The 21,107-nt window shown below is 44.0% G+C and overlaps 2 protein-coding genes and 1 long non-coding RNA gene across 4 annotated transcripts in view; all 3 read left to right on the forward strand.

Annotated features, from left to right (window-relative positions):
- LOC116953342 (cubilin-like) overlaps positions 1-21,107 on the forward strand; it is a 584,401-nt gene that overhangs the window by 58,499 nt on the left and 504,795 nt on the right. The window lies entirely within an intron of this gene.
- Positions 1-21,107, forward strand: part of LOC116953360 (enteropeptidase-like) — a 106,834-nt gene that overhangs the window by 15,039 nt on the left and 70,688 nt on the right. For both annotated transcript variants that reach the window (XM_076074903.1, XM_076074904.1), the window contains exon 2: positions 20,981-21,074. In XM_076074903.1, the coding sequence (XP_075931018.1) occupies positions 21,029-21,074 (46 nt within the window). In that variant the 5' untranslated portion in view covers positions 20,981-21,028. The remainder of the gene's footprint in view (positions 1-20,980; positions 21,075-21,107) is intronic.
- The window catches only part of LOC142931226 (uncharacterized), a 256,649-nt gene continuing 238,471 nt past the window's right edge, over positions 2,930-21,107 (forward strand). Inside the window, exon 1 of the long non-coding RNA XR_012947233.1 lies at positions 2,930-11,384. This is a non-coding gene — a long non-coding RNA (uncharacterized LOC142931226). The remainder of the gene's footprint in view (positions 11,385-21,107) is intronic.

The following is a 21,107-nucleotide window of genomic DNA, read 5'->3' on the forward strand; positions in this document are numbered from 1 at the left end:
GTTCATGTGGGGGGTGGTGTGACAGTAGCCGGGTGGCTTCTCTGCTGCAGCACCCCCGCCGCAGGCACGGCTCCCACGTAGCGGCCTCGCTGTCGTGGCACCACATTGTGTATGAGTGAGCCGTGTGTGAGTGGATCGACCGTCAGCTTCCTCACTCTGACTCACCCGTCTCCTCTGAGCTGCATGTGAGTGAGTGTGAGTGAGCTGTGTGTATGAGTGAGCCGTGTGTGAGTGGCTGCGCCTCCAGTACTGTGGCCGTGATGTTGCTGCTTCTCGGGCCTCCGAGGTGCGGGGCACACCACAACACGAAGTGGGCAGCTCGCGGACCTACAGACACGCAAAGAAATGGACTTGCACTGACTCACATGGAGCCACGCACACAAAGCGACTAACACATGCCCATGGACTGACACACACAGACATATGGACTCACACACACAAACACATGGACTTACACACACAAGCACATATGGACTCACACACGCATAGACATCCACTTTAGATACAAACACATGGAGTTACCCACACATATATCGACGTACACACATACAGCGACTCACACACATACACATCGAATCACACACAGACATACGTAGACTCACACACACATTGACATAAACACACATATGTACTTACACACACACATATATCGACTAAGACACACACACATGGACTTGCACATACATAGACTGATACACACGCATTGACTTACACACACATCGACTGACACACATAGACACAAACGCACGTAGACTTACACACTCAGATGGAGCCATGCACACACATTGACTAAGACACACACACATGGACTAACACACACAGCGACCGATCCGCACACAAATGGACTGACATGCACACTTGGACTGACACACAAACACTTCGACGTACACACACACATCGGGTATTGTCCTTGCTTTGTGTTCCCAGCCCCCCTCCCTCCCCCACTCCGGAGGTGGGGCTGGTAACATGCTAATTCAACTCTGCCCACACAGTTTCAAAAGACGCGGTCCTTGCTTGACAGCGTTCCATTCAAGTTCTGTCTTCTTGATAGACCTGTTTCTTCACCTGAAGAAGGCCACTTGTGTTGTGGCCGAAACGTCGTGAGAATTTTATTATTTTATTTCGTTATTTTATTTTTTATTTCCATTCTACGTGACTTTACCGAAAGAACCAAGAAGATGAATCCCTGCAGTCACGAAAGCATTAAGTCGAAATTGCACTCACCGTGTTGGGGGGGGGGGGGGGCGAAGAAGGACATCAAACACGTAAAAGAAAATGTCCCCCGTGAGCTCGACCGAACACTTGGCAGGGTCCGCCCCCCCCCCCCACGCAATTGTCGTTATTTGGAACGGTCGATGTGGCGGAATAAATAAATAAATATCGGAAAATAGCACAAAATTGTTAATTAAACGACTTTAAAGTTTACAGATGGGAAAACGGAATAGCCTATTCCCACCGCGGGGCTTAGGGCGTGTTGACTGGTAAATTATTTTCTACGTATACCCCACCGTTCAAGAGCCAAATCCCTCGCAAGCACGCGTGGAGATTTTTACGTGTAAAAAAGAAAAAAAGAAAAGAGACTGTAGGGGGCAAGTGCTCTTAGCGAGCACCTATGAAGGCCAGCACGGCACACGAGGGGGTGGGTGACAGCAGCACGCCCAGCCGCTTTTTTCTCCCCAGTGGCGATGTTCACACACCACAGCAGTTACTCGTTTAAGGCTGAGTCGACCTAGGGGAGGCCCAGGAGCGGTTCAAATAATTGTCACCGGTGGTGGCCGTGAGCGGGAATCGAACTCAGTTCGCTGGGTTGGTAGTGCAGTGCAACAAAAAAAGAAAGTGTATGTTTATAATTTTTGCATGGTGTACAGTCTGGAAAGCACCCACGTGGCAAATTTACAGTTTGTTGCATGTCGGGAAGTACTCAGTAGTTGCCCCTGGCAACGCACACACGCCATCTCTGGAGGGTGGTGGGGATTTCTAATTTGCGTTCAAAATGCAAAAAAATGTACACGCAACGTTGAGGTAAATTCATCAAAATGTCATGTCCTCTTCTCTCCCCCGCCACCCCAATGTGTGCACTTACTATTATAGGGTCGGTAGATACTAAAATAATAGCGCTTAGGATTATTGTAGCGTGGGGGGGGGGGGTAGCGGCCCAGCCCCCAGCCTCGGCCGGCTGGGCAATCTCGGCGAGGCCGGGGGCTCTGCACGGGACTAGGCCTCACTATGGCACTCTGTCAGGTGAGTACTTTGTGCTATAGAGTTGATATATACTCGGCGTTGCCCGGGGGGAAAATATAGATTTTTTAAACTGCTGAAAACTTAAAAACATAGTATATACAAATGAAAACATAACTCATTAATTAAAAATAAAATAAAACCCAAGCGCACCAAGATTCGATTGTTTAAATCGTGCAAAGGAATCGAAGGTTCTATATTTCTTTAGAATCGGCCTATTCCCATTTAATATAAGTTGGTTGCATGTCGGGAAGTATGCTAAACATTTTGAACAGACACATTCACAGATTCCCCTTTTATATATGAGATAGAGTCAGCATGTACTACTGTAGTGATAGGTACCACCACAGTCGGTATGCACTGTTGTAATCATAGCATGTGTAGTGGGTTCCAGGACACGGAGACGGCAGAATAGAAGCAGCACTATTTATTTAAACCTTAACAAGGGTTACACTAGAAGGGGTAGCGGCCCCTCCACCCGTATAACTCAGGAACACACCCCAGGCTCTCTAGCCTAAGCTCTAGGCTCCCAGTTCCTCCTGGTAGGGCTCTAAGGGAGGCTATCAGATCCGGCCCTGGTTAGGCACAGATCTCGGCACCCCGCCGACCAGACCGGCCCTTAGAAGGACTCTGACTCTGGGGCTCTGGGGCCGCACCACTGGCTTGCTGTGCCGGCCCTGAAAAGGGCAGCGGTCACAGGAGTTCCAGGGTCTCACCTAGCTGGCCTTCTTTCTTCACTGGTTGCTTCAGCCTCGGGCCCCACACTCTGCCCCGAGCTCCCTGGCTCCCCGCACTTTATACCCACTGGAGCCTTAGCGGACGTTGTTGTAGCCACCAAGGTGTGGGTGAACCACACCTTCCCGTGCCATGTGTTTATTCCCCATAGCACCCCTACACATGTACCACCACAGTCAGTAGGCTCTACTGTTCTGAAAGCAGGTACCACCACAGTATGCACTGCTGTAATCATAGCAGGTACCACCATTACTGGAAAACTGCTGTAATCATAGCAGGTACCACCACAGTCGGTAAGCACTGCTGTAATCATAGCAGGTACCACCATAGTATGCGCTGCTGTAATTATAGCAGGTACCACCACAGTATGAACTGCTGTCATCATAGGTACCACCACAGTATGCACTGCTGTTATCATAGCAGGTACCACCACAGCAGTATGCACTGCTATAGTGATAGCAGGTACCACCACAGTCAGTATGCACTGCTGTAATCAGAGCATGTACCACCACAGTCAGTAGGCTCTACTGTTCTGAAAGCAGGTACCACCACAGTATGCACTGCTGTAATCATAGGTACCACCACAGTATGCACTGCTGTAGTGAAAGCAGAAACCACCACAGTATGCACTGCTGTAATCATAGCAGGTACCAACACAGTCGGTAGGCACTGCTGTAGTGAAATCAGGTACCACCACAGACGGTATGCACTACTGTCGTGATAGCAGGTACCACCACAGTCGGTATGCACTGTTGTAGTGATAGCAGGTACCACCAGTCGGTATACACTGCTGTAATCATAGCAGGTACCACCACAGACAGTATGCACTGCAGTTATCATAGGTACCAGCGTACCACCACAGTATGCACTGCTGTAAGCATAGGTACCACCACCACATTATGCACTCCTGTAATCATAGCAGGCACCACAACAGTAGGTATGCACTGCTGTAGTGAAAGCAGGTACCACCACCGTCGGTATGCACTGCTGCAGTGATAGGCACCACCACAGTATGCACTGTTGTAATCCTAGGTACCACCACAGTATGCACTGCTGTAGTGTTTCAGGTTCAGTTTTCAGTTTATATATTTTGGTATAGCCCTGTAAGCCATTCGGCTCTTAAATCGGGTGCAACCACAACAAACAAAAAATAACACGAACAAGAAAAACATCTTAAAGTGACTGTGTGACTGTGCAAACAGAAAATCCATGAAAAAACATCAAAATATTGCTGAAAAAAGCACCGTACACCAACGCTGTGTGCAAAAAATCCCAGTGGGATGCAAGTCAAACAACAACAACCACCACAAGAAAACTTAGATTAAGGCCATCAGTCTAACTCCGTACTACAACAAAACAAACATGTCCAAACCAAAAAACTTTTCGAAATCACCAAAAAATAAAGCCATAATTGCAACGTAACAGTGATCACAGGGACTGTGACCGAATTTTTACAATAAACTACATAAATAACGTAACACCAAATCCTAGAGCCATAGCTGGCTGCATGAGTTACTCCACAACAACAGAAGCATCAGTCAGAGTATCACATTTTTCAATGCACCTTTAAGATCAGCATGCTAAATAAAAATACAGATAATACTTTGCAGCGTCATTCGGAGCGAAACATTTTATTTTATTTTACGCCAATGAATAGAAGTGACAGCTAGGGGAGTACAACTCCTCTAGCGCAGTTTTGAGAGAAGATCTCATTGGTAGCGATTCAAGTTGCATTTTATTGGCAATAGCATTCCAGACCCTGGGGGCATCAATAGCAAAGGCCCTTCCTCCAGTTTTTGCACGGCAATAGGGAATGTGAAGCTGGTAAATGAGCGAAGACCTGAGGTCAAATTTGTTCTTTGAAACAGAGAGGAGATCCAGCAGGTAGTCTGTGGATTTTTTTGTAAGTACATCGTGAATAAATAAGATCTGGTGCACAAGCCGTCGAATATTAAGAGATGTTAAGTTTGACCCGATGTAGAGATTACAGTGGTGAGTCCTATATGGGCAGTTCAATGTAAATCTTAAGGCCGAGTGATAGATGGAATCAAGCTTCTTCAGGACAGTACTTGGGGCTGATTTATACACGATGTCACAGTAGTCAAGTAGAGGCAGTATGGTAGCTTTTATCAATTCCAAACGAAACATTGGGGGGAAGCAGTGCTTGTGTCGATACAGAAAACCAATTTTTATTTTCGTCTTTTTACCAATATAATCAATGTGATCTTCAATATTCAGTTTTGAATCCAGGATGACCTCAAGATACTTATAGATCTTTACTTGCTTTATTTGATCATTATTTAAGGAATGTAATTGGGGAAAAACAACTTCCTGCTTTAGTCCTGGTGAGAAGCATAGCACCTTGGATTTGGAGGTATTCAGGACTAGTTTAAGAGCAACTAGCTGATGTTGTAGTTTGTTGAAATCACCCTGTAGCTTAGCAATCACGTCATCCGGAGAGCGGCCAGCAGTAATCAGTATCGTGTCATCTGCAAAAAGATTTACCCTGGAATGATCCAGCTCAGTGCCCAAGTCATTGACATAAAGAGAGAACAAAAGGGGGCCGGGGGTGGAACCCTGTGGAACCCCTTTTGTTATCTTAACACTGTTTGACCTCCAACCATCTGTGAATACAGTTTGGGTGCGAGCAAAGAGGTAATTTTGTAACCATTTTACTGCGTTTTCGGAAAAACCGAGGCAACTTAGTTTACTAAGCAGGGTGTTGTGGTCTACTGTATCAAAAGCTTTGGACAGGTCTAGAAAAAGAAAAAAAAAGGCACAGTACTGCTTATTATCAAGGCTACTGTAAATGTGATTCAGAGAGTCTAATGTAGTATATGTGGTGCTGTATTTTTTTCGGAACCCAGATTATTTTAGGTATAGTAGATTGTTGGTGGACAGGAAACTGCTAATTTGGTAGGTCAATAATTTTTCAAAATTTTTCATCAACGGGGACAAAATTTAGATAGGTTGGTAGTTATTTGGATCATCTTCAGGGCCCCTTTTGTGAAGTGGAAGGACATAGGAATGTTTCCATTCTAGAGGAACTGATGCTTCTTTGATGGACAGGTTGAAAATATGGGCTATAGGTTTGCATTTTAGGTGACCAACAGTTAGTAGAGCAAAGACGGGAATACTATCAGCTCCGGTAGAGGAGGACCCTTTGAGGTAGGACAGTTGTTTCAGAAAATTACTTTCGTGGATTGGCTGGAAACTAAATTCGTTTAATGTTTGGACAGGGGTGTAGGAATTTGCATGAGCAGGGGTGACTCCCAATACATTATCAAAAGATTACCAGCTTCAGAAAAATCAAGGTTAAAATTGTCAACTATTTTTTTGGGATCTGAAAAATATTCCCCATTTCGGTTAAGCTCAACGGGCAGATTGTCTGTTTTGGATGCCTTTTCGATACATTTAATTGTTTTCCAGAAAATCCTGGCATTTCCATATGATTCCAGGAGAGTGGAGGAAAAGTAGGCGTTTTTTGCATGCCGTATTTTTTTGACGTATCTATTCCTTAAAATCCTGTATTCTAGCCAGTCATTGACAAAATTATATTTTCTGAGCACATGTCCAAGCCTTGTCCCTAGTTTTCATGAGCTTTGTAATCAAAGGCTGAAACCATGGTGGGCGGTTGCCTTTAGTTTTAAATCTAACCAACGGAGCATGTTTGTTAAGAATTTGGAGAAACGTGTACCTGAAGGTATCCCAAGCCGTAGTGTTGTATACGGCCCTTTTTACCACAATTAATATCAATAATATTTACCGATATATATTTTTTATAGTCGATAAATAAATCATAGCACCCTCGAACCGGCAAGCTACCTCATCCCAGTAAACAGCAGATGGAGATCGTAAAAAGGCCATTAAAAAATAATAATAAACTCCGGGGCAAAGAGGGGTTCGCGACTATCTGAAAAATCTCCAGCTTGCCAAAAGACAAATAACCTATTTGATGAAACACAGCCGCATAGGTCACCAAGAGGGGAGGGGAAATTCCAAGCCGAGAGTTCGCCCCCCCTTCCGTGAGCCTTAGACATAGGACGCCAGCACACAGATTCAAACAATTTTCCCCTTAATTGTTATTGGGGTAACGTTAAAAATTTAGAGCTTGGCAACAATGAGTCAATATCATTGGGAGTCTACACACTTACTGGGGCCAGGCTGCAATCCACATGGCGGGGTGTTCCTTCGCATGCATAGTATTAACACGGACGTTGTGCACCTTAATATTACATCACATCTCGCCGTTACGTAACCTTACAAGGCCAAGGAATGTGAATTCTGGCAATCAAGGAAGTGAGGACAAACGCATATCTCTGACCTCGAGAGTGGAAGGCACGTATCCCTGTGTACGGACTGTGTGACTAAAGGAATAAACCCTTTGGAATATCGGAGGAAACGTCTAATGATGAACTGTTGAATCACAAATCTTGGGAACATAAATCAAAGAAAATATTTGTGCAGTGTTGAATCGGGGGTTGTCCAGAGGACGTGAGGCAGACGGGTCAAGCTTGCGAGGCCAGATAGAGGAAGAGAGCCTCCTGGCCGCCTTTGTCTTCCCGCAGCGTGGAAGAACAGGAATTAAACAGAGCGGGAAATTACTTGTTGTTGCAAAGAGGGAGCCATCTGTACCCCACGGATAAAGGGATACCTTGAGGAGGGGACGATGATCAATGGAGGGACGCAGATGTCTTGATGGGATGACACACACACGGACGCACACACACAGGCCACGCCCCCCCACTGCGCAGAGCGGAGATGTAACAGCTCAACCAACATCTCGACAGACCAGTTCAACAAGGCACAGCGAGTTCAACAATTCAGTCAGCCCGGCGAGCTACAGAAGAGGGCGGCGAGCGGCTGGCTCCAACGAGCCCCGCGATCAACTAAGGATGGCGAGACTTGCAGGGTAGCGAGGTGCCACCGAGTGTGAGTTCAGAGCTGAAAGAAGTATGTTTCCCTTAAACGTGACTTTACCGAAAGAACTAAGAATATCGCTAAAAGACTTTTATTCTACATCGAGTGCCAGCTGCCAGTGGCCAAGCATGTGCGACTTGGCTCATCCAGCAGCGGAAAGAGCCTGACCAGCTGCCCGTGAGCAAAAGGGTCAGCGAGCCAGCGAAGAGCGCGTGCGACTTGGCTCATCCAGCAGCGGAAAGAGCCTGACCAGCCGCCCGTGAGCAAAAGAGTCAGCCACCAGAGAGCGTTCAGCGCTAGAGAGCGCGCAACCAGTGAGAATCACGCCGACGGCGTACCACGCTCGCTGCGAGCGGACGAGCTGTGAGCGCCATCTACCGACGGAACACCGCGACTACAGCACCGTGTCAACTCGTCAATCTGCATCAGCCGAACTTCAGCCGACCGCGTGAAAGAGAAAAACCCCGCTGTTCGTATGATATGAACTCTGCCACACACTGCCACCACGTCACCTGACGTCTGCTTTACGCAAGGAATTGAACAAGTGGCAAAGAAGACACAACATGCATATCGGGACAAATAAGAGTGTCCCAAAAAATATCTTTGTGTTTCAAGAAGGGTTGCCATTCCAAGGTGGTGCGTTAAATATCAACTGGTCGTGAAGAACATTACTGCCATTGAGTTACGTGGATAAGGTCATTTAGAAGCAACTCAGTCGTACGTTTTTTTCGTTTTCTATTTAATGGCATAATCTTGCCAATGAATTAATTGATAACTAATCTTGCCTTCGGGACATGTTTCTTTATTGCCCCTCGTATGAATATCGTTGCATGAATTTTTGAGGACTTTTTGTTCCTATCGCCGTGTATGCTCGCGTACTCTGAGGAATAATCGATTGTTCTGTCACCCAGTTAACAAACGTGATCATTGAAGAGATGGATCCATGAGTGGAACTTCTCCTGCAGTACTGTGTGGGCAATTTCAAGAACAAGAATTTGCATATTAGATTGTTAAGGTTTTTGTGTAGAATAGCATGCATGTTTTAACGACTCTCTCTCACCAACTGAGCTCACGTTACACGGTGGAATTAATCACATGTGCAGTTGCCAAAGTGAAACAACTCAATCTTTGATGGTTACTGTATCGATGCTGTGTTGAAAATTCCGAGATTGAGAGTTTGCATATTATTTTAGAGTTAAGGTTTCATTTAGAATAAATTGCTTAAACACAGAAGTTTGGTGTGTTTCCTTCCTGTTCATGCATAATAATCTTATTCATAAGAACTGTATTCTGCTTTGAGATATGAATTTGGAGACCTGACATAAACACACTCAGTAAATGTTAAAGCGAGAATAATTGTATTGCCGAGCATTAATACGAAATTAAATAACGAAGGCGAGTTACTCTGGCATGCTTGCATCACACTGGTATAACTTCATACGATTAAGTGTATGATCCCGATTGATAATACGACCCTCGTCAGCGAGGCGACGCCTAATTATCATAACGGCTCGCATTAGCATAATCACACCCACTCGCATAAATTAATACGAGTATCTCTTGAATTCGCGTAATTTATGCACATAATTACATCAATTAACATACTTTCGGATCATTACGCAATTTTCCAAATTTCATTTAATTTTTATTATTTCCATCAAAATTTTCATAACCGACATATACAACAGTAGTCAGGTTGGAGATATCACAGACCTTTTCAATATCCGAGTGAAGCACATCATTAGTAAATGCCTGAGAGCTGAAGTGTCTCATAGAGTGCTTCTCAACCAATTTAGTGAAAGCAGGTACCACCACAGTATGCACTGCTGTAATCACAGCAGGTACCACCACAGTCAGTATGCACTGCTGTAGTCATAGCAGGATACCACCATATGCACTGCTGTAGTGAAAGCAGGTACCACCAAAGTATGTGCTGCTGTAATCATAGCACTTACCACCACAGTATGCACTGCTGTAATCATAGCAGGTACCATCACAGAACGCACTGCTGTAATCACAACAGGTACCACCATAGTCAGTATGCACTGCTGTAGTCATAGCAGGATACCACCATAGTATGCACTGCTGTAGTGAAAGCAGGTACCACCACAGTGGGTATGCACTGCTGTAGTGAAAGCAGGTACCACCACAGTATGCACTGCTGTTATCATAGCAGATACCATCACAGTCGGTATGCACTGCTGAAGTGATAGCAGGATGCACCACAATCGGTACGCCATGCTGTAGTTAAAGCACGTACCACCACAGTCAGTATGCACTGCTGCAGTGATAGCAGGTAACCACCACAGTCGCTATGCACTGCTGTAGTGAAAGCAGGTACCACTACAGTATGCACTGCTGTAATCATAACAGGTACCACCACAGTCAGTATGCACTGCTGTAGTCATAGCAGGATACCACCATAGTATGCACTGCTGTTGTGAAAGCAGGTAACACCGCAGTGGGTATGCACTGCTGTAGTGAAAGCAGGTACCACCACAGTATGGACTGCTGTAATCATAGCAGATAACACCACAGTCGGTATGCACTGCTGAAGTGATAGCAGGATGCACCACAATCGGTATGCAATGCTGTAGTTGAAGCACGTACCACCACAGTCAGTATGCACTGCTGTAATCATAGCAGGTATCCACACAGTCGGTATGCACTGCTGTAGCAAAATCAGGTAGCACCACAGTCAGTATGCACTGCTGTAGTAATAGCAGGATACCACCACAGTCAGTATGCATTGCTGTAATCATAGCAAGTATCACAATAGTCGGTATGCACTGCTGTAGTGATAGCAGGAATCACCACAGTCGGTATGCAATGCTGTCGTTAAAGCAGGTACCGCCAAAGTCGGTATGCACTGCTGTCGTCATGGCAGATACCAACACAGTCGGTATGCACTGCTGTAGTTAAAGGAGATACCACCACAGTTGGTATGCACTGCTGTAGTTAAAGCAGGTACCACCACAGTCTGTATGCGCTGCTGTCGTCATAGCAGGTTACACCACAGTCAGTATGTACTGCTGTAGCAATATTAGGATACCACCACAGTCAGTATGCACTGCTGTAGTGATAGCAGATACTGCTTTCGAGTTGGTAGATACTGCTATATAGAGTTAGTAGATACTGAAACAGTCAGTATATGCCACTACGGTCAGTAAATACTACTATACAGTCAGTATCTACTACTTGCTCACTAGATACTACTGTACAGTCAGTAGATACAACTGCAAAGTAAATAATTACTACTTACTCTGTTGTATGTAGGGTGTGTAGGTATATATACCTACACGGGGGTAAAGATATATTTTTTAGGGGGTGGGTCGACAATTTTCGGAAATATTTTAGATCAACTATTTACCCCACACTTCCTATAACTTTTTGGACTTGTGCAAGTCTCTTATAATTTTGTTGGTGGAGAAATGGACAAACGGCCCACCGGGCTTTCACAATACCTTAGTATCTGTGTATGTATATGTAAGGTTTTTAACAGAAGTTTTGAAATAGATGTTTTTTGTCCGGGCAACGCCGGGTACTTCCCGCTAGTCGTATATATAAACGGTGGCGTTTACGTTAAAAAAAAAAATTGCCAGGCAGCACGCCTTAAGCAACGCAATGGGAATAGGCTATTCCGTTTTCTCATCCGTAAACTTTGAAGTGGTTTAATTAAGAAATTTATGGCATTCTTATTTTCATTATTTACTTATTGCGCGACATCGACCGTACCAACTGACGACAATTGCCTCGAGGGGGCAGACCCTGCCAAGTGATGCGCGTTCGGTCGAGCTCACGGGGGACATTTTATTTTACGTGTTTAACATGCAATAAATATATACATCATGCTGCAGATTTTTCTTCACAGTCTGATGTCCTCTTCGCCCCCCCCCCCCCCAACACAATGCGTCCAGTTTATACTACAGAGTCCGTAGATAATCATATTATAGTGCTTAGATACCATTATTGTTCCACGCACGGGGGGATGCTGGGGGGGAGGGGGGTGTTAGGGTAGTGCTACCTCCGCCGGGTCGCCAATGTAGGCCATGATGAGGGTTCTGCACGAGACTAGGCCTCACCACGCCTTGCTTCTTACGCTACAATCACGTACATACAAAACTATTGTTTTATGCATCACCATGCAAATATACCATTATTTTTGTTTATGTGCTCACAACATATATTTTTTTCCTTTAACTTGCCTATTACTTTCAGCTTTATTATTCTGTCAACTGATGTTCAAATACACCTCTTCATGCAAATACCACCTTACTATTATTACATTACTTTTCTTCACTTACAACTTTCGTGACTGCAGGAATTCAGATTCTTTGCCTGTTTCGGTTATGTCACGTACCTACAAACATTTCAATACATTTTGCTTTTGTCACTATGCCATACACACCATATAAATCGATCAACAAATCTTTTCGGTTTATTACTTGCCCATTACTTACATCTTCATTATCTTGTGTGAACTCACGTTCAAATATCATCTTTATTCTTGTGTTAACTCAGTTCTAATACACCCATTTTTACAAATATCACCTTCCTATTCTTACATTCCTTCTCTTCACTTACAGCTTTTGTGACTGCAGGATTTCAGATTATTTGCCTCTTTCTGTAACGTCACGTAGCTACAAACATTTTTTTACAATTTTGCATTTGTCACTATGCCATACACACCATACAAATCGTACACCTATTCTTTTGGCTTATAACTTGGCCATTGCTTTCATCTTTATTATTATGTCAACTCACGTTCAAATACACCTATATTTTTACATATCACATTCCTATTCTTACATTACTTATCTCCACTTACACCTTTCGTGACTGCATTATTTCATATTCTTAGCAACCCGGGTAAAACTACATGACCGCGAGTCGCAGCTATTCCCTCTACACCTTCGCGTGCGACAGCGATGTGCTCTGGCTCCCACATTATTTCACATCTATTATTACCACGTACTTCGTGAAGCCTTCAATCTACTACAGATACAATGCGAGGCTGATCGATGCTCGGGTGCGATCAAGGGGTGGATCCCTATTGCTCAACCATTTGATGTATGCCCATGATCTGGTAATTGCTGCTCACTCAGAGGACGAGTTGGAGGCACTGCTGCTGAACTCGGAGTTTGCCACTAAACGGTGGGGCCTTGCCATCAGCCCCACCAAAACTAAGCACATGCCTGGGTATTTTGTACCATCGGACACTCCACCCCCACAACTCCCAATTGGTGATGGGCCGCTTGTGGAGAGAGTGGAGAGTTTGTCATACCCGGCCAGTGTGCTCATCACCGGCTCCGATTTAACAGCAGAGGTCTCACTCCGAATTAGTCGAGCGGCATTGTCTTTTCATCAGTTGCGTAACGCTGTGTGGAAGCTACCTGGTCTATCGCTCTGCACGAAGCTTCAGGTCTTCTCGGCCACGGTCATTCCCTCCCTTCTCTATGCTTGCAAAACGTGGAACCCCCTAATGGAACATCTTCGCCAGTTAGAAACATTTAGGCTGGCTGCCTACGATCCATCCTGGGTTTAAGCACGCTGGATTGTGTGAGGAGCTCACAAATCCTTGAAATATCTACGGAAAGTCACTCCGGCAGGCAAGGCTGCGCTGGCTGGGTCATGTAGCCCACATGCCCAGTCACCGCATGCCTAAACAGCTTTTGTTCAACCGGATCGAGGGGGCTAAACGGGCGCGGCACGGGCTGGAGAAGAGATGGAGAGATGTGTTACAGGAGGACGTGGAGCTGAGTGAACTTGCCGATGACTGGTACCAGCAATCTCAACATCGGCCTCTGTGGAGAAGGATCGTGAAGGACGCTACTGGACAGTTGGAGGCAGCCGCCCTCCAACAACAACGGAGGGCGGAGGAGCGACGCTCACAACAACGAGCGGAGCATCGGGTGGCTAAAGCACAGCAAGTTGGCACAGTAGGGGGCACAGGTGGTGCATCAGCCAGTCATCTCAGTCAGTCGACCTGTGGCACCTGGGTCTGCCCCGTGACCTCCCGCCAGCAGCCATTCTACACTTCACGTGGCCTCAAGGTGCACATAGCCTGGCACAAGCGTCGTGGTGACGTCACCGCCACTTAGTGTCGAATGGCGGTTGTTGTTGTTGAGTCTATGTATGTATGTGTGAATCGATATGTGTAAGTTTAGGTGTGTGTGAGTCGATTTGTGTGTAAATACATGTGTGTGTATCTAAAGTCGATGTCTGTGTGTAAGTCCATATGTGTGTGTGTGTGCGTGTAAGTCGATGTGTTTCTATGTATGTGGGTCGATGTCTGTGTGTAGGTCCATGTGTGTGTCTGCCTTTTTCGCCCGGGCAACGCCGGGTAGTTACCGCTAGTGCAAAATTAACGGGTTTTCATAATAAAGGTTTTTGGGTTAGATCGCGTTTATTTATAAATGTGTCGTAACCCTCCACCACCCGACACGGCCAATCAGCAAAAAAAGTGTCACGTTGACAAAAGACAAATAATTCACTACTTTAGCCCACCGGTGTGTTGAAGAGTGAATCCACATTTACAGTTTGAGTACGACGTTTCGCTGGTAAATACATCCAGCATCATCGGGCAATTCGCCAGAATGGTAAAGCCCTCGCTTGCTCCCGGTTTTATGAATAATATTGGTCGCGAAAGCCTACGTGTTAAACTTAACGGGTTTTGTTTCAAAGAATAGGATTAAAATATATATTTAATACTCTTTGGTTCTATTGGGTAAAGTCACGTAGGTAAAAAATAAAATAACAAAAATCATGACGTTTCGACCACAACACAAGTGGCCTTCATCAGGTGAAGGGACCAACCTGTCCGGAGGACAGCGTTGGAGTGAAAAAAGTCAAGCGCAGGTCGCCTCCTTTAAGCTGTGAGTGGGTAAACAGAAAAGATGCCTTGACAAAGGAATTAGCATAACATGTAAAGCTGTGCAAGCTCGCAAATAGAATCAAAGATACATTAGCACCACCGTGAGAGTTGTAAAGCTGTGCAAGCTCGCAAATAGAATCAAAGATACATTAGCACCACCGTGAGAGTTTGGGATGCCACTAATTGAATGAACATACTGTACCATTAAACAAGTCCAGCGCAGGTCGCATCCTTTAAGCTGTGAGTGGGTAAACAGAAAAAAACGCCTTGACAAAGGAATTAGCATAAAAATGTAAAGCTGTGCAAGCTCGAAAATAGCATCAAAAATACATTAGCACCACTGTGAGAGTTTGGGATGCCACTAATTGAATGAATATACTGTACCATTAAAAATTCCTTTAACGTTTGGTTCGATTTAGAACATCTTTCCAATGGTTGCTTAATTTGAAGCCATCTTCTCGGTTGAAATTGTGTCTGTGTTTGTAGATCTGGATTGCCTCGTGAACAAATCTCTGATAAAAACCCGTGGGTTTGCAAATAACCTTGGTATCGGAGAAAATTATATCGTGATCACCCACAGCGTTGTAACAATGATCAGCTACGGCAGAAGAAACACGGCTTCGTGAACCATTATTGGTCACTCTTAGTGTTAAAAGAAACATGATATTACGAAGCTTTGCCGTCGAATCTGAAAAATTCGGAAACACCGAAATATCTCACCCCATAGCTGTCAACCCATACGGTTTACCCCCTATTCTTGTACAGGGCAATTGCGTTTTCAGGTCCATACGGCATTTTGCAGTTTCAATACCAGCAAAAAATGTTTGTGTTTCTCCCTTGTGATGGGACTTTGTAGGATGAACGTTGAGATGTATAAGGGCACAGGGTGACCAATAATGTCTAAATTGGTCTGTAGTAAGGTAGGCACTGAAAGGAGTTGACAGGTTTGTCACCCCTGACGATGGCATGCTATTTTGAATGTTTACATTTCACTTCCCTAACAGGGGGGATACTTTTTGATTTAAAGCTTTCGTGACTGCAGTAATTCATATCCTTAGTTATTTCGGTAAAGTCACGTTGAAGGGAAACAACAAAATAATAAAATATATATAAAACAATAAAAAATAGGGGGGATACTTATTTAAAGCTTTCGTGACTTCAGTAATTCATATTCTTAGCTCTTTCGGTAAAGTCACGTTGAAGGGAAACAATAAAATAATAAAATATATATTAAACAATAAAAATTCTCACGACGTTTCGACCATAACGCAAACGATGACGACCGTTTGCGTTATGGTCGAAACGTCGTGAGAATTTTTTATTGATTTTTATATATTTTATTATTTTATTATTTCCCTTCAACGTGACTTTACCGAAAGAGCTAAGAATAGGGGGGATACTGATTAAGGTCACTTTAAATGTCGTGGTGTCGGTCGCTCTGTTCACAGTGGCTGTTCTACTTGACTCACAACTTTAACGTTCATTCGTTCATACCCCAGTTGAGAAGTCAACTCGGCTCATCGTCCCTCCGGGATCGATCAACCATGTTGACTCAGGCCGATGAGAGCTGCCCTGAGCGTGTTTTAAGCATCTTGATAACTTCACACTTTTGGGCGTGTTTACGCGACACAACTTAAAGCGATATGCCTGTAAGGGATGACTGGACTATTGGTTGCGGATGCACCGAGTGTATGTTTGTATGTATGTTTTCAAGTGGGAATTTTCATCGCCCCGTATGTAGCCAACCATGCTAATCGGAGGTGCGGGTGTGAGAGTTTGTGGGAACATTTACCGTGTCGATGCAAACGCTCACGTTGTTTAGAGGCCATATACTAGAGCAAGCACCTTTCAATAATTCTTAAACTTTCTGTCTAAAACTGATTTTGTAAATACATACAATGCTTACTGTAAACCTTTTCCCAACAACAAAAAAACGTTCAGAACATGCTCTGTGAACAATTTAACCTGAATAAAAAATATATTAAATCTTCTCTGCAACACCTCATACGTTGATTTAACCTGAATAAAAAATATATTAAATCTTCTCTGCAACACCTCATACGTTGATAGAAAATTGAGGTCACAAATAACTTCCGTGCAATTCCCCACTCTCCGTGGTATTGCATTTCCCTTTATCTGTTATTTCTGCATAACATCGTATCAACATCATAACATCGTATTAACATATCATCATATCAACATAATAATATCAGACATCAACCCACTGCTGTTGAATGTCGCATTGTTTAATATTTAGCAAACTCTCACTCAGCAGCATCATTCACATCCAGACGTTTTTTTTTAAGTTTTGAAGTAAATTCTTACGAGACCTCCTTTGCCAGTAGCAAGATATAGTAATAGGTTTTTACCCTTTTATCTGTCACCAAAACTGACACCTTTATACAAGGGGTCATGTTTGCAATAACCACAACACAAGCAGTCAAAATGATGCCTTTTGGCGTCATCTGGTCCAACACCATTGGAGACTAGGCTCTAAGAAAAGCCGTCTCGGGTGTGGACCAATCAATTTCAAGGACAGTGCATATTATTATCAGAGTTGTCTCTTTTTGTTTGCATTTTGACTGCTTGTGTTGTGGTTATTGCAAACATGACCCCTTGTATAAAGGTGTCAGTTTTGGTGCCAGATAAAAGGGTAAAAACCTATTACTACTAGTAAACTTCTTGTTTCAGACAAGATCACTCATAAACGTTAAAGTGTTACTATTTAAACTACGTGCTTGTTTAAAAAAATATATTTATAGTTTTACATTCATGGACCATATATTGACGGGCATGTGATACACTAATCTTCCAAAGTGACACATTTTTCGTTCAGTTTTTACTCATAACTATCCACGAAAGCTTAGTTAGCGATAGCGGCAATGTTTTATTTTATTCGTCTGTGGCACAATGCCAGTTTCGTCCTGCCTTTTCTGATGCACAGCGCTGCCTTTTTATTACACGCTTTCACTCCACATGGAGAACCCCCCCCTAATTAATAACCATGAGCAGGTGATGTCACTCCACATCGAACAGCCCCCCTCATTAATAATCATGAACAGGTGACGTCCTCCAAATGAAAACCCCCTCAATTAATAATTATTAGCGGGTGACGTCACCACATGGGGGGCGAGGCGCCTCCTTCCCCATCCTCAGCATCAACTTATAACCCTCACTACAAAGGCAGAACCTTCACGTCACGCGATCTCAGTCACGCTATTGAGACATATAAGTTAAAAGGACGTAATGATGAACAAGGGATTATAACCTTTAAATTAAATGTCTGTGTCACCACGGCCTTACAAATTGCACACGAATGGATGCAGTGAATATCATGTCGCGGTCTGCTTTTCACTTGCAAGTTTCAGATTTACTGCAATGCACCCATCCTTGGACGGGCAAAAGGCTAGAAAATTTTACTGATGCTAAGACCTACGTGCCAACGTTGCTGCAATTCTTCTGCAATTTCCATACATCTCATGGTCAGTTCTCACCAGATCCCTATCGTGTGCCTGTAATATAACACCACTTGAATGATAATAATCTCCATTTGTTCACGGCTATTGTCACTGCCCTGCCTCGTGGAAACTGTTTTTTGTGTTTTTACGGAACGAGGTGCTTCAAACCAGATTTGAAACTCACTTTTGTCTACACTACATACTGGTTTGTGTGACGAGGACACTTTTTTTTAAACAAAGGAGGACTGAGCACGCAACACCTCACTGAACCATACACCCACATTAGCCAAGGTCATATCATCGAATTTTATGACCTTCAAATGAAAAAAAACCTTTACTTATATAGCACAATTCGTGCAAAGAATTCAATACAAAGTGCTTTACAGGCCTAAATGAAGGGACTGAGGTCATGTAAACAACAATAAGAATAATACATCAAAAAAATTACAGACATTATAATTAACTTCTTGGACTAAGGCAGTTTAGAGTATTTGTGGCAATGCTAAGCAATGCTTATTATCCCAGTTCCATTATACTGGAAACATATGGCAGCTAAATATAGTTGCTTAGTACCCTGACAAAGATTGTTTTCAAGGGCGCTTCATCAATGTAAATTATTATTATTATATTTGTTTAACGCAGTTGCGTAAAAACCACAAGTTGTACTGTACAATAACAGGCAGATTCTGTGTAGATAAGAGGGGGTCCTTCCTATCTCAAAACAGGTTTAAGCACCGCTTGGAAACCTTCCAAAAATGTGCATTCCAAAAGCAGACGTGACATTCTGGTGGCTCGCGCCAGGATCGGGTTACTGAGTCAGCCACTTCTGGTGGCTCACGCCACGATCGGGTGACTGAGTCAGCTACCTCTGGTGGCTCGTGCCAGGATCGGATTATTGAGCCAGCCACCTCTGGTGGCTCACGCCAGGATTGGGTGACTGAGTCAGCCACTTCTGGTGGCTCACGCCAGGATCGGGTTACTGAGCCAGCACCTCTGGTGGCTCGCGCCACGATCGGGTTACTGAGTCAGCCATCTCTGGTGGCTCGCACCACGATCGCGTTACTGAGCCAGCCACCTCTGCGATTCTACGTTGATAAACCCAAAAATGAGATTCCCCCACCTTGAAAACCTATCCGCGATGACCCCACGATGACCAAAGACCTTCGGCGTAGTTTGACTTCTACATTTTGGGGGAGGTGGGCAGGAATTCGCTTTGTCTCTCACATTAGGAATCGCGGGTGTATATAATTTATTTAAAAGTTTTTTTTAATCTTAATCGTAAGCTAGGAACATATATTAATAAAGGTGTCTAGTTTTGAAGGGGCATTACCCCGTGCCCCGCCCGCAAACTCTGCACATGCCATAGACTCTTGTTATGTCTATGTAAACTCCTGTTACACCAAACCCCTTATTACCATTATCCAGGAATGTCCAGTTTTTTCCCATCCTGCATTGTGGAATGGCTTCCTATTACAGTAATACCCCAATTTACGTCTCTCCCCACTTTTAACGTCGGTTCACAAACACGTCGTCACTTAATGATTAACACCGCCACCCGATTAGCATCGCCTCAACCCACACACTAACGTCTCTGACGGCACCGTCCATCCTTTCTCATTATCCATTGCCTCCCAGGCTTGAACCTCCACCACCCACTACTACTACTCCGAAAATCCTTTGGATTTTACGTCGTTTCGATATTCGTCATCGCGCCTTTCTGGAGCACATCCCCCCGGCATATACCGGGGTTTATTACTCTATCTAAATAGTTTTTTTTCGCAGATGAGTGGAGGCAAATTCTTCCGACTATGTATGATTATCCTCAATCTCTTTTTGCGGATAAGTGGAATACATTTGCGGATAACATCACCGATAATAGATTATGCGACATTCATCTTCCACACCATCGTGGTATAGGGAGTTTGATTGTACTTGTATGTGTTGTAGGTTTTGCTCTCAATCCATTCGACGTGTACTGAAGGTAGAAATGTTACACGCGTATCGCTGGACTCAGCACAATGGCACAAATCGCGTAGAATGCAGTGAAACATATCCTTGCCTCCCCGATAAAGAAGACCCTTCCTTCCATGGGATTGGCTCTGCGTGTAATCTGCATAAATTCCAGAGCTCTGAGAATAAAAGTATCACTGTCAATTTTGAAATGGCAGACGCGGGTGGGAAACTGCAACCTGATACGATTTTCACCTGAGGTCACTTAGAGGGATCTAAGAGGTAGTGCTATATTATCTGCTTCTGTGTGCTATTCTCCATTGCAAGGGGTCGCGCTGCTCTGCCAGAGGACTGATGGGTTCTTCATGTCATGACGTGACGCCGATGGTAATACTATCGGGATAACAATGGGAGAATATTACAAAAGAAACAGTTGCCCCTCCTACAAAAAATGCAGTTGTACAATTGTACCGATATTCATGAAAATTTCATGCTGGTCCCTGTTATGGTAATCTAGAATTACAGCTACTGTGGACTGCCCAACAGGTATGAGCACCTCATTGCTTACTTTATCAGGGAAACACTCGAATTTCGTGTGATTTCTTTTCCATGAAAACCATTGTTGTTTAGCTCTAACGTTGTGACGAATAAAACATATCCTCCCACTGTTTGCAATCGCATTTTATTGTATTTGTTTACAAATTCAGAGAAGGCTCACGACCTACAGACTGGATTTTGAAAAAGAAAATCAGTTTTAAGTTATTATTAAAACGTGTCCTCATTAACACATGCTCATCTTTTTCAGTAAAACACAAAGTAAAGAAAAAGGAATAAATTTGAGACACCGATCAAGATGGGGTTCCTTGGAAGCCTCCTCGGTGTGGCTCTTCTATGTCAAGGTAAGCTAACAGATGATAACCCTACCATGGATG

The sequence above is a fragment of the Petromyzon marinus genome, chromosome 51 (assembly GCF_048934315.1).
Source record: "Petromyzon marinus isolate PM22_M1 ecotype Great Lakes invasive population chromosome 51, UKy_Petmar_22M1.pri1.0, whole genome shotgun sequence".
Classification (NCBI taxonomy): Eukaryota; Metazoa; Chordata; class Hyperoartia; order Petromyzontiformes; family Petromyzontidae; genus Petromyzon; species Petromyzon marinus.